Source organism: Poecile atricapillus, chromosome 25 (assembly GCF_030490865.1).
Source record: "Poecile atricapillus isolate bPoeAtr1 chromosome 25, bPoeAtr1.hap1, whole genome shotgun sequence".
Classification (NCBI taxonomy): Eukaryota; Metazoa; Chordata; class Aves; order Passeriformes; family Paridae; genus Poecile; species Poecile atricapillus.
This window is the reverse complement of record NC_081273.1, coordinates 7,009,616-7,025,584: the sequence shown is the minus strand read 5'-3', so window position 1 is coordinate 7,025,584 and position 15,969 is coordinate 7,009,616. Positions and strand designations below refer to the sequence as shown.

At 49.8% G+C, this 15,969-nt stretch overlaps 3 protein-coding genes across 4 annotated transcripts; 2 read left to right on the top strand and 1 right to left on the bottom strand.

The window, feature by feature from the left end:
- The first annotated feature begins 8,591 nt into the window (after positions 1-8,591).
- Positions 8,592-11,915, top strand: CENATAC (centrosomal AT-AC splicing factor). 2 transcript variants are annotated; one of them, XM_058856929.1, is made up of 9 exons: positions 8,592-9,022; positions 9,104-9,269; positions 9,345-9,407; positions 9,560-9,624; positions 9,772-9,877; positions 10,278-10,308; positions 10,687-10,770; positions 10,989-11,060; positions 11,583-11,915. In XM_058856929.1, the coding sequence occupies exons 1-9, from the start codon at positions 8,727-8,729 to the stop codon at positions 11,669-11,671; spliced, it is 972 nt and encodes a 323-aa protein (XP_058712912.1). In that variant the 5' UTR covers positions 8,592-8,726; the 3' UTR covers positions 11,672-11,915. The 2 variants fall into 2 exon arrangements, with proteins under 2 accessions (XP_058712912.1, XP_058712911.1); XM_058856928.1 differs by having other exon boundaries at positions 8,595-9,022; positions 10,989-11,121.
- A 313-nt stretch (positions 11,916-12,228) lies between these two features.
- On the bottom strand, positions 12,229-14,141 carry RPS25 (ribosomal protein S25). Its single transcript, XM_058856931.1, has 5 exons — positions 14,000-14,141; positions 13,746-13,841; positions 13,174-13,357; positions 12,696-12,794; positions 12,229-12,294 (listed from the first exon to the last, which is right to left on the bottom strand). The coding sequence occupies exons 1-4, from the start codon at positions 14,000-14,002 to the stop codon at positions 12,700-12,702; spliced, it is 378 nt and encodes a 125-aa protein (XP_058712914.1). The 5' UTR covers positions 14,003-14,141; the 3' UTR covers positions 12,229-12,294; positions 12,696-12,699.
- On the top strand, positions 14,124-15,946 carry TRAPPC4 (trafficking protein particle complex subunit 4). The gene is made up of 5 exons (XM_058856930.1): positions 14,124-14,326; positions 14,473-14,647; positions 14,728-14,831; positions 14,926-15,052; positions 15,473-15,946. The coding sequence occupies exons 1-5, from the start codon at positions 14,152-14,154 to the stop codon at positions 15,549-15,551; spliced, it is 660 nt and encodes a 219-aa protein (XP_058712913.1). The 5' UTR covers positions 14,124-14,151; the 3' UTR covers positions 15,552-15,946.
- The last annotated feature ends 23 nt before the right edge of the window (positions 15,947-15,969 follow it).

Below are 15,969 nucleotides of genomic sequence, written 5' to 3'. Positions count from 1 at the left end.
CTGTCAGAGAAACAGAGCTGTAATTTCATAGGTTTCTGACCAGTAAGAGAAAAGCAAGCATAAAATTCCATATTAAAGCATGCAAAACCATCAGGCATCTGCACCTGATTAGCCATCTCACATGCTTCCAGAAGGGCAGATGAGTAGGTTTCAGCTGCCCTGATCTGCACGGAGCAGTGGGATATCCTCACTTGCTGTCCCAGGAGCTGCACTAGATTTGTTCTTGGCTAGAATGCCCACTGCTGATGGGGCAGCAGGAGTTCAAGAACGCTCTCACATCCACTTCTTGTCTGAGTGAGTGCCTAGGCAGGCCAGAGAGAAACACACATGGGTGATCAGACCTGGACTACCTGTTCTTGACACTGCCAGTTTACACCAAGAAACCAAATGTGTTGTGGATACTATTCCTCTTTTTCCCAGCCTTGGGAAGTTTCCTTGACACTTTGTGCTCTATTCAAAGCCTCTGCACAAACTTCCCTCTTGCATGCCTCTCCTCCAAAGCCTGTCTTCCTTGTTGATTAGCATTATGCAGAGTGCCCAACTGCCAATGTGACTTCAGGAAGAAATCTATCTATTTCTCCCCTTCAGCTCTTAATTAACATGTGAACTCTAATTACATTTCCCATTGCCATGACAAAATATGTCTCTATCCTCCACTTGCCCCTCCCTAAGATCATTATAAGAGCTCTTAATAATAATCACCATCATCTGTCTACTCTGAGAGCAAAGCACGGAGGCACCTGCTCCACCTTCCCAGGTTACCCTACCCACCTAGCCCTGGGTCACTCAGTCCTTGCAGAGCCACATGCTCTGGTCCTGTGCCAGTAGGGAGGGGTAGAAGCAGTGCTAACATGTTGGCACGACACATTGCCAGGGCTGGATAGCGCCTGAAGGCTTTGGCTGCAGTGAAAGACATTACAATTCAAAGATGGACACAGAAAACAAGTCAGTTTAGGGGGGTATGAGGGATTCCCTTGTTTTCAAAAGTAAGAATGGACCACCCTCCTGCTGAAGCTATATCCTCCCTGTCCATACAAAGCACAGCAAATGCTGCTAGGGAGCTTTGCAGTAACTCTCAGCTGGCTCATAGATCTAGGCAGTAAAAAAACAGGAAAACTTTCTAATAGACCTCCCAACTCTCATTGATTCAGCCACTAGAAAAGCAATCACCTTAGTAAATCACAAAGCATCCATTTTCTGGCAGAAAGTGAAAACTGAGGAGGAATCCCTATCCATCTTGATGGGAGCAGGCAAGAAGTGGATACAATGCACCCAAGAATGGACCTGGTGCAGTCAGGTTTTCAATAAACTTAGGCATTTGTCTGAAGGTAACTCAAACCACTACCACTCTTCTCACAAATATGGGAACCTCACTCAGATGCAGTCTGTCACAGTGGGGAGACTGAGTCCTACACTACATCAGCTTGTGTTTGCAAACTCAAAATCAGAACCAGCTCTCAGACTGGCTAATTTATCTGAATGTGCAAAATTCACCAGGCTGCTGGTGGCTTTGTCCACTTACAGAGATCTGGAAAATGATATTTTCTGTAGTTGTTACTTCACCACTCAGGCTTTCAGTGCTTCTTGATGAGACAATCTCTGTCCCTCCCAGAAGCAAACCGTAAGGTAATATGGAACTGAATACCAAGCTATGCAATGTTTGCAGACAGAAGACAGAGAGCTGCCCACCTCTTCCATTGCTGAGTTCTGAAGAAGTAGCAATACCTCACAGAGCAGACATGACATCCAGCTCTGGGGACAGACAGTAAGGACAGCACTGAGGTGACCGCAACACAAAAAGAATACATGAACAACTGTAAGTATGGCCCAGATACAGTCCACAAGGTAAAGACTACACAATCCAAATGTACAGCTAAGTACATCATGCATAACTTGAACAGAAAGAAGAGCTCCCTGCAGAGCTCTGTGCAAGGCCTTGGAAGCTCCAAGCATGCCATGAGTACAGACAGTGTGTCCACTCTTGCAGAAAACCTTATTCCTCCTCATAAGTGTGGCAGAAGGGAGACAATGTCCCTTTAAATGTGACTAAAGTGTTGTCAATGGATCTGCCATGGCAGAGGAGTTAATCCCCGCCCCCCCCCCAAGCCCCTCTCAGCCACTGTGATGGGATAATTAGATGCGAGGGCTCACCACAGATGATGCTCCAGTTGCTTAGCAACTAATGGTTTCCATAGAAACAGCAAAGCACAGCCTTCAGAGCAGCAAGTGAGCAGTGCAGCAGGGCAGGGAAAGATGCCTTAAACTCCTGCACTGATCCTTTCCTCTAGAATCATTCAGAGGCCTAGAGGTATTAGGGGAATGAGAAGGGGGTGCCTTAAAGATACAATATCCCCGTTTCAAGCAGAAGTGTTAAGAGAATGGTTTTTATCAGACTAAACCTTCACTGATATGATCCTCCTAATCTCAGTGACTCTCAGCTAGCATGATGAATAGGGTTGAATCACAGAGAATGGTTTTACACAGAGGTTTAAGCCCTGAGATGTGGGTCATCCTGTTGTAAGAAGCTGAGTATGATTCCAGCATCAATTCTTGCACCTGGGGTCTGAGAGGGAAACACACGAAAACACACACATAAATATATTTGCACTTTTAACACTGTCACAAAAGCATCCAGCCTGGCACTGAACCAGCAGGGAAAGGGGTTTTACTCTTGATTTTGCAGCTTCACAATACATATGAAAGTGACTATAAAGCCTGGAGAGCTTCCCCAGAATAACAGAGGTCAGATTAATTAACCTTTACTCAAGACTCTCATCTGGTACTTCCTTCAACATGACCAATTCCTATTGCTTTATTATCCTCCTGCTCCTTTCACTGAGTCAGCATACCATGGTTTCTGAACATCGCAGCCAAGTCCTGCAGCACCTGCACTAAATACCATGCATGTGCTGTGCAGCTGCACTGCTGCAAGGCGAGACCCTATCATCTTGTAAGCTGAGCAGAGACAAGCTCTGTTTGTATTTTGCTAAGAGAGCTCTGGGACACCGAGATGGGGGTGTAGATTCAGTACTACGTAGTCTGCACCAGGCCAGGGATGGGCTGCATCACTGCCTGCTTGCAAATGACAGCCATATGTGTTAAAGATTTGCAAACCTCTCCAGTCCTGATGGCACAGAAGGAAGTAAAGAAACTCATTGCAAAAACAAGCCCTGCTTTCTTCTCCTCTCCATCTAGCCTCACACTTGTGACACAATCCCTTTCAAAGAGGGCAAGTGGCCTGTGCCTTGTGCACTGGCTGAGGCACCCAAACTCACTGCTTTTCTCCTCCTTGCTTGGCAGGAGACTGACAGTATGCACTCCACTCTGCCATGTGCCATCTCTTCTTGGCAAAGAAATGGAGAACGGGGTGGACCCCTCTGTCCCCAGGGCAGTAGCTGTGGCAGAAGGTGGCATGTACTGCTGGCAATGGGCAGCCAGCCTGGACTCTGGAACCCCTGCATGCATTTGTCAAAGCCACTGAATCCCAGACGCTGTGTCTCCTTCCCCCTGTCACTGCAGTGTTACCTCACCCTACCCACAAACCTGGGGATGCCGGTTGCAACACCCAGGAGGGTGGAACATCCCATTGGCCAATTTAGGCACAAGCCAGGTCTCCTTCCTGGAGTCCTGTCCTGACCCACTCAGCACTTCAGGAAGGTACCAGAGAAGAGACACTAAAAAACTTGTGGGCCATGTCAGACTCTGTCCCCAGTGGCTTTCAAAGTAGGAAATCAAAGGGAAATGATGTGCTTTGTTCCACAGGGGAGCGGCAGGAAAGGTGAGCAGAAACGAGCCTGGCGGAACCGGTCGCTTCAGTCGTCTGCTAGCTCACCTTTGAAGTGATTTTTAAAATCACGGAGGAGGGGCAGATACGAGTTCAGCTCTTTTACTGCAACTTCACAGAATTTGAAGACATGGAGGGTAAGAGGCCACCTTTCCCCCACCAGAAAAATAGTGTATCCATTCAGAGAGAAGAGAATACAGCTAATAAAATAGGCTGCAATGCTCATCAAGTAGATCTGCAGTGTTCTCACATCCTGAGGGGGCTATGAACAGCTACAATGACAGCAGCATCTACCAGTGGAACCATCAAAGACATGTTAGTCATTTGCAGGAATAACTGGGCATCCTGACACAGCCCTGGGTCCTGTGCCAGTGGAGCAAGCATCTCTTACCAGTCAAAGCTTTCTCTCTGTCTCATGTTCCCCATCATTGAGCCTGCCCATACTTTCCCTGCTGCCTGTCTTTAACAGAAAGGATTGTTTCTAACTCCAGCCCACGCAAATCCTGGGAGCTCTGTTTCTATTACACAGCATCAGCTATTCACTGCAGCACAAGGAATTGAAGCAATGCCAACAGAACAGGAGTGGCCTGGTGTGATGATAACCCAGGCATCTACTGTACAACCTGTCCTAGGAAGAGGGGAAAAAGGAAGGAGGGAAAAAGGAAGAGGGGAAGAAGGACCACTTACTTAATTGGAAATTAATCTCAGTTCTGCTACAGGGGAAAAAATTGTATAAACCCCACAGTTGCTTGGCACGACCAGTGTCCTCAAGGGTCCCCACAAATCTACTGAGCTTGCTTCCAAACAAATGCCATGGCTGGGCAAAGTCCAAACAAGAGATAATACCCTTGATGCTCTCGTGTTACCACAGACAAGCAGATGTCACTTTTTACAAATTCAAGGCTTTCAGGGGCTGAGGAATGCCAGAGTCATCAAGCCAGACTCCTATAACAGCTCTGAATCAGCAGCCAAGTTATAGAGCTAGCCTATCTTCATGGGAGCTCGCACCTAACATTTTTCAAAAACAGGAGCAAATGCAGCATCTCTGGCTTGCTGAGAAGACCCCAAAGAGCACATTCACATGAAGCCATGGCTGAAGGCATATACCTACACCTGACACAAAAGTCAGACCTTGAGAAGCAATTGAGCACACTCACAGTGAAGACTCAAATCTGAAATGTTTTTTCTCATGATTTGCCAACAAGTTTTAATCTGAAGTGCCAGGAGACAGGAATCAGCAAAGAACAAGAACTGTCCTTAATCCCAACCTGCAGCCTTACAAAACTTCCCTGCAGTAACTGTGTTTACAAGTGTAGAGGAGTAGGCAAGACCTGTTTTCAGGATGGATGTTATCCCATCAATTGGTTTCTGTGCCAATAACACTAACCTGAAAAGAGCTAGCTTTGAAAAATCCAGATGTCCAACACATGCCCTAATACCACAACTAGACTATGGCATCGAGTGCAAATTGAGTCTTTTTTTAAACACATCCAAGTGCTTACAGACTCAGAGGTGACCTTAGCACTCTCTCCAACTCCCTGAAAGGTGGTTGTAGTCAGATGGGGGTCGGTCTCTTTCTCCAGGCAACAACTGACAGAACAAGAGTACACAGTCTCAAGCTGTGCCAAGGGAAATGTTAGTTGGATATTAGGAAAAAATTTTACAGAAAGGGTGATAAAGTACCAGAATGCTCTGCCCAGGGAGGTGGTGGTGTTTAAAAAAAAGACTGGATATGGCACTCGGTACCATAGTCTAGCTGAGGTGTTAGGGCTGGATTGGACTCTATGATCTTGAAGGTCTCTTCCAACCTAGTGATTCTGTGGCTTAAAATATATTTAGGCTTTAAGATGGAAATCAACATTTCTGTTTCCAGTTTTTCTAGCTTCATTGAACAGACAAGGCAGACCACAGGCTTCATTTCCCTTTTTTTACCTGTGTGTGTTATAGCAGCCCATCCAATCTCTACCAGCAAGAAGTAAACATTACCAAATGGAGGAATGCTTTCCATTACTGCAGCAGAAGCAGGAAATATTAGCAAAGTATTTTTACACCTTTTTTTTTTGTTTTGAGAATGGTCAATCAAAGTACAACTGTTCAGGGCTTCTCTTGGTGGAGCACAGTATCACATTACATCATATCTGATCTCTCCCCTTCCCCGATGTTACTTACCTCCTCCAAACACCAGTACAGCCTTCCCGGAGAATGCAGAAACCCAGGGAAAAATGGAAGAAAGAAAACTGATCATCTCCAACCTGTTTCTGCTACCAGCCCTAAAAGTTCTGCAGCTGTTTCTCACCTCCTTTATTGCTCTGTAATTAGCTTTTGCTGGAGAGCCTCCACCGAACTCTAGGGGTAGTGATTCCAAACAAGCTACAGGTGAATTCAGTTACTCCCTGCAAAATGCCAGCTCACACGGCCTCTGGTGGCCAAGCCATAGGTTCCAGTTATCCTCCTCCAGCACTGCCAGGCTGCTCTTCTCAGGGCAGCTCCTGGGAAACATCACAGAGAACTGTGTCTTCTCGTGGATAAGTGCATCATCCAAATATTCTCCTGTCTTTTATTCACACTGGTGCCTCACACATTGCCCCACGTCTTTCAAAAGCCATATCTGGCTGAAAAACAAGCAAGTCAAGAGACTTCATCTGCAAGCAAGGTCTACCTATTGCAGGACTTCTTCTACCCCCCAAAATACTCACATTGTTCTGAGATAATTAACATGACTGCATTTAGTCTAGCACTCTTGAGTTTATTTCTGAAGTACCAAAGTGGGTAGGTGAAGTGTCTGTGTGAAAGTGCACATAGATAATCATAGGCTCAGTGGGTTATCACGCCTCAGCTGATACACACACTACTGTGTGAGGGTTTGACTCTGGGAGGGAAGGGAAAAGCAACTTTGTGGTGTGACAGATCAACTGATATGTGGTAAATTATTAAACTATAATAGCCAGCTTGTTTGCAATACATCCGAAGTTAAATACCAAACTCCAGTCCGAGGAAAGGAAAAGAACTTTGATTGGAGCATGCATGGAGTTTTTGAGGAAAGCAGCCAACCAAATGGGTCCTGCTTGTACCTGAGGATCGTAACAGGGACAGTTAGTTTCTGCTACTGACTGAATTTTGTCACAAAAGGTGGAAAAATCATGTGACTGTAGTCTTTTACTCCTAGCAGAAGCAAAAATCATACTGATTGATATTTGTGGATTGCCTAACAAGAGCTAAGCAAATCTTGATACAGTAGAAACTACCACACTATTGAAGAGGCAAAATTGAGCATCCTAGATCCTCTGAGAAGGTTTTCTTTTCAAGAAAAGCTTGGTCTGGTGTAACTTATTTTTCAACATCTCATCTCAAAAAACACAAAGGGTGAGAATGGCAACTGCAAAAAGTACAGAAACATTTGGCCCCATGCTGGGCAGAGCAAACCTGCTGTGGGAAAGGCACCTTTATCTTTTCTTTCATCATATAGAAAAAAATCCCAAGTAAATCGAAGCCTAACCTTTGATGCAAGGGTCACAGAATTCACCCTTATGCTGAGATTCTCTCAACACCATGGCACTAAAATTATGGCATGATCTTTACCTACAATTGCCAAAAGCAGCCTCTTTCTGTTTGTCTCCTTGTTCAGACAAGCAACAACCCCCTGATGCACTCCTCCACTACAAACATAACCTCCATCCTCCTACAAAAATGCCTCAACATATGTAGAGTCTGAAATCTAGTTCCTGCTGGTACTAAGCCAAAGATTGGATTTTGGTTTCCATCCCCATTGCCTATCTCCCCTCTGCATGAGCAGAAGAGTGATGGCAAGTGGGTGAACAGGATGAGTATGTATTGCAAGCACCTACTCATAACACAAACCAAGCCAGTACAGTCACCAGGACACTGGGTCTAGGAGATGACACCATGTCATGTAGAGATACCTGCAACCAGCAGGGACAGGTCACCAGATCAGCCAAGAAACCCTTCTAATGAAACCAACCTAGTGAGACGAACAAGATAGGCTACACTAACCACAGAGCCGTCAACTCAGTGTCTCATTGCTCAGCAATATGATACCTGCAGCTTAACATGGATAATGACTGAGGCAGCAAGACCAGCGCCCAAGCAGTTGTTATGGCCCAAGTAAAAGTTGCAACCTTCTCTCCCTTTCTCTCTTCCTGTTTTGCATGGTGCAAGGCAGGTCTGTGTAGTTAATATGATCTCAGTCACTGTAGACACAGAATCAATTAAGTTGGGAAAGATCTCTGAGATCGAGTCCAACCTAGGACCAAAGATTACCATGTCAACTAGATCATGGCATGAAGTGCCATGCCCAGTCTTTCCTTAACAAAGGACTCCACCATCTCCCTGGGCAGCCCATGCCAGTATCTAATCACCCTTTTTCTGAATAAATTCTTCCTAATGTCCAGCCTAAACCATAACCCCTGAGCCTCCTTTTCTCCAGGCTAAATAATCCCAGCTCCCTCAGCCGCTCCTCGCAGGAAACACGCTCCAGACCCTGCACCAGCTTCGTTTCCCTTCTGCGGACACGAACCACCCATCAGAGACAGACAGCAGCCAGCCGCACACCCGCCCGCGCGGCCACGGCTCCGCCCGCGCGGCCACGGCTCCGCCCGCGCGGCCACGGCTCCGCCCGCGCGGCCACGGCTCCGCCCGCGCGGCCACGGCTCCGCCCGCGCGGCCACGGCTCCGCCCGCGCGGCCACGGCTCCGCCCGCGCGGCCACGGCTCCGCCCGCGCGGCCACGGCTCCGCCCGCGCGGCCACGGCTCCGCCCGCGCGGCCACGGCTCCGCCCGCGCGGCCACGGCTCCGCCCGCGCGGCCACGGCTCCGCCCGCGCGTTTGCGGGCGTGGCGGCGCTGGAGGCAGCGCCGGGGGCCGCGGATGCTCCGCTCGGAGGGGCTGGGTCTCGCCCCGCGCCTGCGCCCCGCGGCCCGGGCACTATGGCCGTTCACTACTGCGGGCTGTGCCGCCGCAGCGCCTTTACGGGCCGCCGGCACCTCTACAGCGTAGGGCATCGCCGGCGGCTGCAGGAAGCGCTGGCCCAGCTGCAGGAGGCGACGGCGGCGGCGCGGGCAGCGGCGGCCTTGGCCGATGGGGCTGCGGCCGTGCGGCGCTACGACCCAGCGGAGCACGACGGGCGCGTGTGGTGCCCGTGCTGCGGACGCGGCGTGCGGCGGGACGGGCGGCGCGGCGGGCTGGCGCTGCTGCAAGCTGGGCTGATGCGGCATTTGGCCGGGTGCGTAGGCAGGAACGGGCCGGGCTCTTGTGGCACTTGGCCGGGTGCGGGCGGTGCTGACGGTGTCACGGTATCCCGCAGGCCCGAGCACCGCCGGGAGACGGCGCGGTTCTGGCGGGAGAACCGGGCGGAGGCGGCGCTGCGGGAGCGGTGCCTGGTGCCGGCCGAGGAGTACGAGCGCTTCGCGCAGGCTCTAGAGCGGGCGCTGGCCGAACATCAGCGGCGGGAGGAGGAGCGCATCCTCCAGGTACCCTCGGTCACCTCCCCGCATCGACATCAGCCCGGCCGCCGCTGACCCCGCCTCGTCGCTCTCTCCCCGCAGATGGCGGCTGACATCCGGGAGGCCGAGCGCCGGCAGCGAGAGACGGTGCAAGCCGCGCTCCAGGTCGGTGAGCTGTATCCTGCCCTGGCTACACCCTGGAGGGGAGTGGGCACTGCACTACGCACCGGGTGCGCTCGGGAGGGGCTAGGGGCGGCTGGGTGGGGGGCTGCGCCCAGTACCACAAACATTGTTCATTTTTCCTGAATCACACTCAGCTTCAACCAGAGCCAGAACTTTGTGCAGGACCTTCTGTCTGCAGACCCTCCACAGGACCTGAATGGTGAGCACCACTTTCCTTAGCAGTGGCTGATGCATCCCTGCTCAAAGCATCCAGCACATGGGGAGTTTGATGCTGTCATTACCAGGACCATGCAAACCTTTTCAAACTTTTGTATGCACTACAGTAAGCACTGGCCTCTTATTTCAGGGACAGCACTTGTGCTGCAGAACAGCCTGGCCCGAGTGGAATGCAGACAGGAACTGATTTATCCTGGACGGAGTCAGGCATGGTTCTGACCTTCATTGGCCACCAGGTAGGGGTAACTGGCTAGCAAATGTGACTTTAACTGCAAGTCACCTACAGCACATGTCACAAAGCGGAACAAGGGGCGGTCTCCATCACAGAAAGAAACAGCTTTGTGGATTTGGGCAAGCAAAATTCTCCCAGTTTTGCCCTAAACTCTCCCAAATTTGCCCTAACGTAGGACACCCAGTTTCAGTTATCCAGGTTTAACTTTCACTAAGAAAACATTCTTTAATGTTTTAATGGGGAAAAAAAAGCCAAACCAAACTGTCTTTTAAAGAAGAGAAGAGCTTTCCTATGCCTTTTTCCAATAGAATTGGATTCTGGAAGGGAATGAAGACAATGCTCTTCTGTTCAGAGATACTCTTAAACATAAGATTCTCATAAGCATTTTATGTTCCTGTTAACAGGAGACAGAAGGGAAAGGAAATGTCCACACAGGTAAGTGCACCTGCATCATGACTCACTGGCCTGCTACCTCATGGCTTGCAAATGTCACAGAGATAAAGCAGTTTTGAAGCAGCTGCAGCGTAACTAGGAAATGGTCACTCTTTTGGCAATATTTGACATACTAGAGAAGAAAACACATCAGCATAGTAAAAACTGTTGATGCTGCTGCCGTGGGGAGTGTATGATTTGGGGTGTGACCTGCCATGGCCTTAGCTTAGGCCTCAGCTCATTTTTCTCAGAACATCTAGAGTTCACTTTGTCACTTGGCGCTTGGTAGCGAGCAGCAAACGGGGGAAAGAGGGGACACTTTTCTCCTGTCACAGTTTAGAATAACTTCAGTGGCTAGTTAAGTATTCCTTGTGACTTCAGGAGCAAAACCTCCGTGGCTAACAGAGGAAGAAGATGGAAGCAAACAACAAATTGGACCTTCCTACGAGGAATTTCTCAAACACAGTCAGTACACCTTTTAGTTAACTTTACAGTCACTTTACCATGCTAAAGAACCCAAAAGCAACTTGAAAAAGTTTTGCTGAACTAAGTGTTTGGGCTTTTGAGAAACCTGATCTAGGGGAAAGTGACCTCGTTCATGGTACATACAGGGGATTGCAGCAATGTGATCTTTAAATTCCCTTCCAACCCAAACCACGATACAATCCTATTTTATTTTTCAGAGGAGAAGCAGAAGCTGAAAAAGCTCCCAGTGGAACGTGTTGGTGCCAACTTTGACCATACCTCTCAGACAAGTGAGAGCTGGCTCCCTTCCTTTGGGCGTGTATGGAATCATGGCAGAAGGTGGCAGTCCCGGTGAGCTTCAGGGCAGCACAGATGGATGCCAGGGGGGAGAGTCTGTGGCTTCTGTCCATGGCTATTCATGGAGCAGACTCTGAGGTAGCAGCAAGCATGAGACCTCCTGCTGTACCAGTTATACTACACAGTGCTTAATCCAGGCAGCGTACCATTCTTGCCCTGGAGCAGCGCACACATGGCTTGCAAGGAAGTGTGCTCATGACTGTAAAGGGCTGCACACATGAAGGCATCTGCCTCATTTTGCTTGTCTCACCTTTCAGCCTCACATACTGTCCCACTGGGGCCTTTTAATGTGCCAGACCTCTGTCAGCTAGCTGGAGCTACCACTTATTGAGGTACCAAAATATTGAGGGAGCTTCCATGCTAGAACAGTAGGCACAGCACTTACTTTTTCAAGGGGAGTGTTCATTATCTCTGTCTAAAGGCTACTGCAGTCTGGCCTCTATGCTCTCTTTCAGGCATCAATTTAGAACTGAATCAGGGGAAAAGAAGAAAAAAAGGTGATCAGATGAAGATCAGACACCCAGCTCTGCTGTGGAAAGGCTGACTGTAGGTAGCTGCAGTTTTGTTGCTGACTGTCCTCTAGAGTCACATAGTGTCCATCTGAGCATCACATCTAAAGCCACACAAAGTCAGGTCCTGCCAGCAAGGACAGACTCCTGTGGATGCCGTATCTTCCCTATCAGAAAGCCTACTCTGTACAGCAAGTGATGCCAGCAGCCTATGCTGACATGAAACATCCTGCTAAAAAAAGAATTTTTGGAGAAATAAACTTTATTTTTTTAAATGCCTCTGTGTTTGTAGACCAACTGAAACTCATTTCAAATGCAGGGTCCACCCTGCAGGCAACTAATGCCAGGTGTTTGATATTTTCATTCAAATTTATATTGCTTCCCTTCATTCTAACATTCATCCATTACATTGTCTAACATCACTGACTGCTGTAGGTGATGCAGAAGTTTGTTCCCTTTCAGCAACACATTTGTAACACTAATAAAGACCAAAACTGGCTGTTACAGGACAACAGCCATGACCTCTATCAGAATCTACTGTAAATAATACATCAGTAATGAAACATACACATTCTTGAAAAAGCAAGAAAAATTATAATCAGTAATTTTATTGTATGCATCTACATATGACACATTGTTGATGAAGTCACTGGAGAACCTGTAAAACAAGAAGTCCCCAGTCAGGAAACCAGGTCAAAACAAGCTAGCACAAAGCAAACAGTTTGACAGTTCTATTCCAGCAGGAACACTTGGCCATGGTGGCCTGTGAGAGCAGGGAGGACAAGTGCCTATTTGCCCTGCAGCCCACAGAGAGTGGAACAAATGATGCTTTCCCCAACCAATGAGCACAGGGACAAAATCAGAAATCACTCTTTAATTCTGGAGAACCGATGTTTCCAGTAACATTCCCCCAGGAAGTTGCTTAGGATGTGAGCAAAATATTCTCAAGCATTTGGAAGAACAGCCCACCACAGCCATATGGAAGTTGCCCATTACACATTGCATAGCAGTCCATTAGCTCCTGACACCACGACTCAGCTCCTCAGCACCCGGCCTCACCTCCTTACGCGTCCTCCCCTGCAGCAGGTGCATCTCCACCTTTCGTGTTTCGGGTATAGATCACTTGGGCTCGGTGCTTGGACACCAGTTTGATTAATCCTATGAAAAAACAAAAATGTGTCAGTGTGCATGTACTGATGGATGCCAGGGATGCTGAGGTCCTTCCCAGAGAGGCAAGGCAATGTATAAGAGAAAATAATAGCGGGTAGCAGCTTATGCAAGTCTTTTGTTCCCATCTGGCTGCAGTTACATCACAACCCATCCTTCTGGCAACATTTTTTCCTACTACAGCAATGCCTCTATGGAGCAGAACTGCTGCTCCATACTTTGGAGCACTTGCATGAAATGCAAGCTAAAGCAGTGTCTCTCCAGAAACAATTTACACATGGAGCACTTTAGATGCTTGCAGGCAAGCAAGGAAAACCAAACAGCCAATTCAAGCAGCTTTCTGGCTTTTTTTCTATTTTTGAGTGCTCACCTTTGCTGAGCAGTTCCTGGAGGGCAGCCCGAGCCAGGGAGCCTCGAATCTTCAGCCTTTCAGAGACAACTGCAGGTGTGATGAGCTTGTAGTTGGGCACTTCTTTGCACAGTTTGTCATAAGTGGCCTTATCAAACAGGACAAGGTTGTTCAACTTGTCTCTCACTTTCCCCTTGGACCACTTCTACTTGAAAAGAGAGAAAAAAACAACACTCCCATAGCCATCTTGTAAGCAAGAACAAAAAAAGGAACTAAATGACACCCCGAGAATAGCCCCATCAAATGTTTCCGTATCACATCCCAAACTAAAGGAATGGTGAGAGGCACAAAATTGCCTTTGTAAGTGCATGTGTTGCAGATAATACCTGCGGTATAAAAATAAGAGGACTAAAGTCTTCTGTTACTCGCGTTTAACACTACTATGTAGGACCTGCTGGCAGATGAAGAGCGAGCTCCTCTAACAAGATGCCCGTCCCCGCCCTCACGCCGCTCCCGGGGCCCGGCCACGCTGCACACGCGCCAGGCCTGGGGATCCCGCCGCGCCCCGAGCCCTCAGGCCCGCCGGCTCCCACCTTCTTCTTCGCTTTGCCGCCGGACTTGTTCACCGGGTCCTTGTCCTTCTTGGCGGACTTGCCCGCGTCCTTCTTTTTCTTATCGTCTTTGGGCGGCTGCGAGAGGATGAGAAGGATGGGGGGTGAGCGGCGAGTCGCGGGGTCGCCCCGCCGGGCACCTCGCAGCAGCTCCCGCTCCGCTCAAGGGAGCCGCCGGCGTCTCTCGGGGGCTCGGCCCGGCCCGCCGCCCGCCCCCCCGGCCCAGCCCCGCTCACCATGCTGCGGCCGCGGCTGCTCCGCAAGATGTCGGCGAGAAAGGAAGAGCCTGGCGTGGGGCGGGGGCGGGCCCCGCGGGCATGGCGTCACTGCCGGGGCGGAGAGGGTGACGCTGCCGCGGCGGGCGGTGCCTCTGCCGGGGCGCTGCGCCATGGCCATTTTCAGCGTCTACGTGGTCAACAAGGCTGGCGGCCTCATCTACCAGCTGGACCACTACGCGCCCCGCTCCGACACCGAGAAGACGTTCAGCTTTCCTCTCGATCTCGTCCTGCGCCCGCACGACGAGCGCGTCGTCGTCGCCTTCGGGCAGCGGGACGGCATTCGCGGTGCGGCGGGTGGGAAGGGCCGGGTGGAAAGGGCCGGGCCGGGCGAGGCCGGGCTTACTTGACTGACTGTGAGTGACAGACTGACTGTGAGTGACAGACTGACTGTGAGTGACAGACTGACTGGTGCCGCCGCGCTGTCCCCACAGTGGGCCACGCCGTGCTCGCCATCAACGGCGCCGAGGTCAACGGTCGCTTCACGGCGGACGGGAAGGACGTGCTGGAATTCCTGGGGAACCCTGCCAACTACCCAGTGTCCATCCGCTTTGGCCGCCACCGGCTCTCCTCCAACGAGAAGCTTATGCTGGCGTCCATGTTCCACTCGTGAGTCAGGGTGGGCCGTGACGGGACGGGGGTGGCGCGGGCAGGGGTGGTGAGGGGCGCTGAGTGGCCTGTCCCCACAGGCTGTTCGCCATCGGGTCACAGCTGTCACCTGAAGTTGGGAGCTCTGGGATCGAGATGCTGGAGACCGACACCTTCAAGTTGCACTGCTTCCAGACACTGACAGGTACCATCGGGCCCTAGGCACCCAGCACCGCTCTGCTTTGTCAGGGCTGTTGCTGTGCTTGGCCTTCCTTATGCTCCTGGCATTACGGCTCCAGGGATCAAATTCATGGTTCTCGCTGACCCAAGGCAGACAGGGATAGATGCTCTTCTCCGCAAAATCTATGAGATTTACTCAGACTTCGCTCTGAAGAATCCTTTCTACTCTCTGGAGATGCCAATAAGGTAAGGAAAAGCCCACTTTTAGTAACCTGGCTGCAACCTCTCATTGCTTTCTGCCTATACAGTAGGAAATGGCAGACAGTCCTTAAGTAGCAAAACTGGCTGAGGGAAGGGGAAGGAAGCCATAGCACACTGCTGTGGAGAGAGACCTGAGCTCTCTCCAGTGCTGGCTCTGCTGGGGAGGTGGGAGGTGCACTTCCTTGACACAAACTCTGCTGTCCTACTGTATATTCAGGCCTATACAAGCTTTAATCTTAACTAAGGACCAAGTCAGACTTCAACAGCAGTCATGTTGCTGTGTCATAACTTCCTGAATCTCTCCTCAAAGGATGCAGAGCCAAAGGATGTGGAGATCCTTTGTTAGCTTTGTTAACTCACTTCCATAGGTAAAAGTCATCCTTTTTGCTTTTCTGATGGTTTCAGGTGCGAGTTGTTTGATCAGAACTTGAAGCTTGCTCTGGAAGTGGCAGAGAAAGCTGGACCCTTTGGACCTGGATCATAGAGAAAGCCTCACCTGTTGTACAGATCCATCTGAAGAGTGGGGCCTCTCTCTTCCCTGGCTGGCCTCTCACAAAGCTCCCCTCTTCACAGCAGAAACTGCATATCCCCAAAACATGCTTTAGTATCTCCCAAAATACTGGTTCATCCCCTTTGTTGTGAAATGTACCTTAAACAGATTCCTTAGCACTGTTGACATTGGGCCACAGGGCCTTATTTTGCTGTTGCAGCTGTGCTGCACTTGGGTGACAGAGAAAGCGCAGGTCTGCAGCCTTACCACAGTCAGTGTTTTTCTTTCCTGTCATAAATGTACATATGTATTCTTCCTGTATAACTCTAACTTATGGTCTTGCAGAGGGTTTCTGTACAGAAGTAATAAGTGTTTATTAACGAGGCAAATGGCTGTTTGCTTTCTGTTGGCA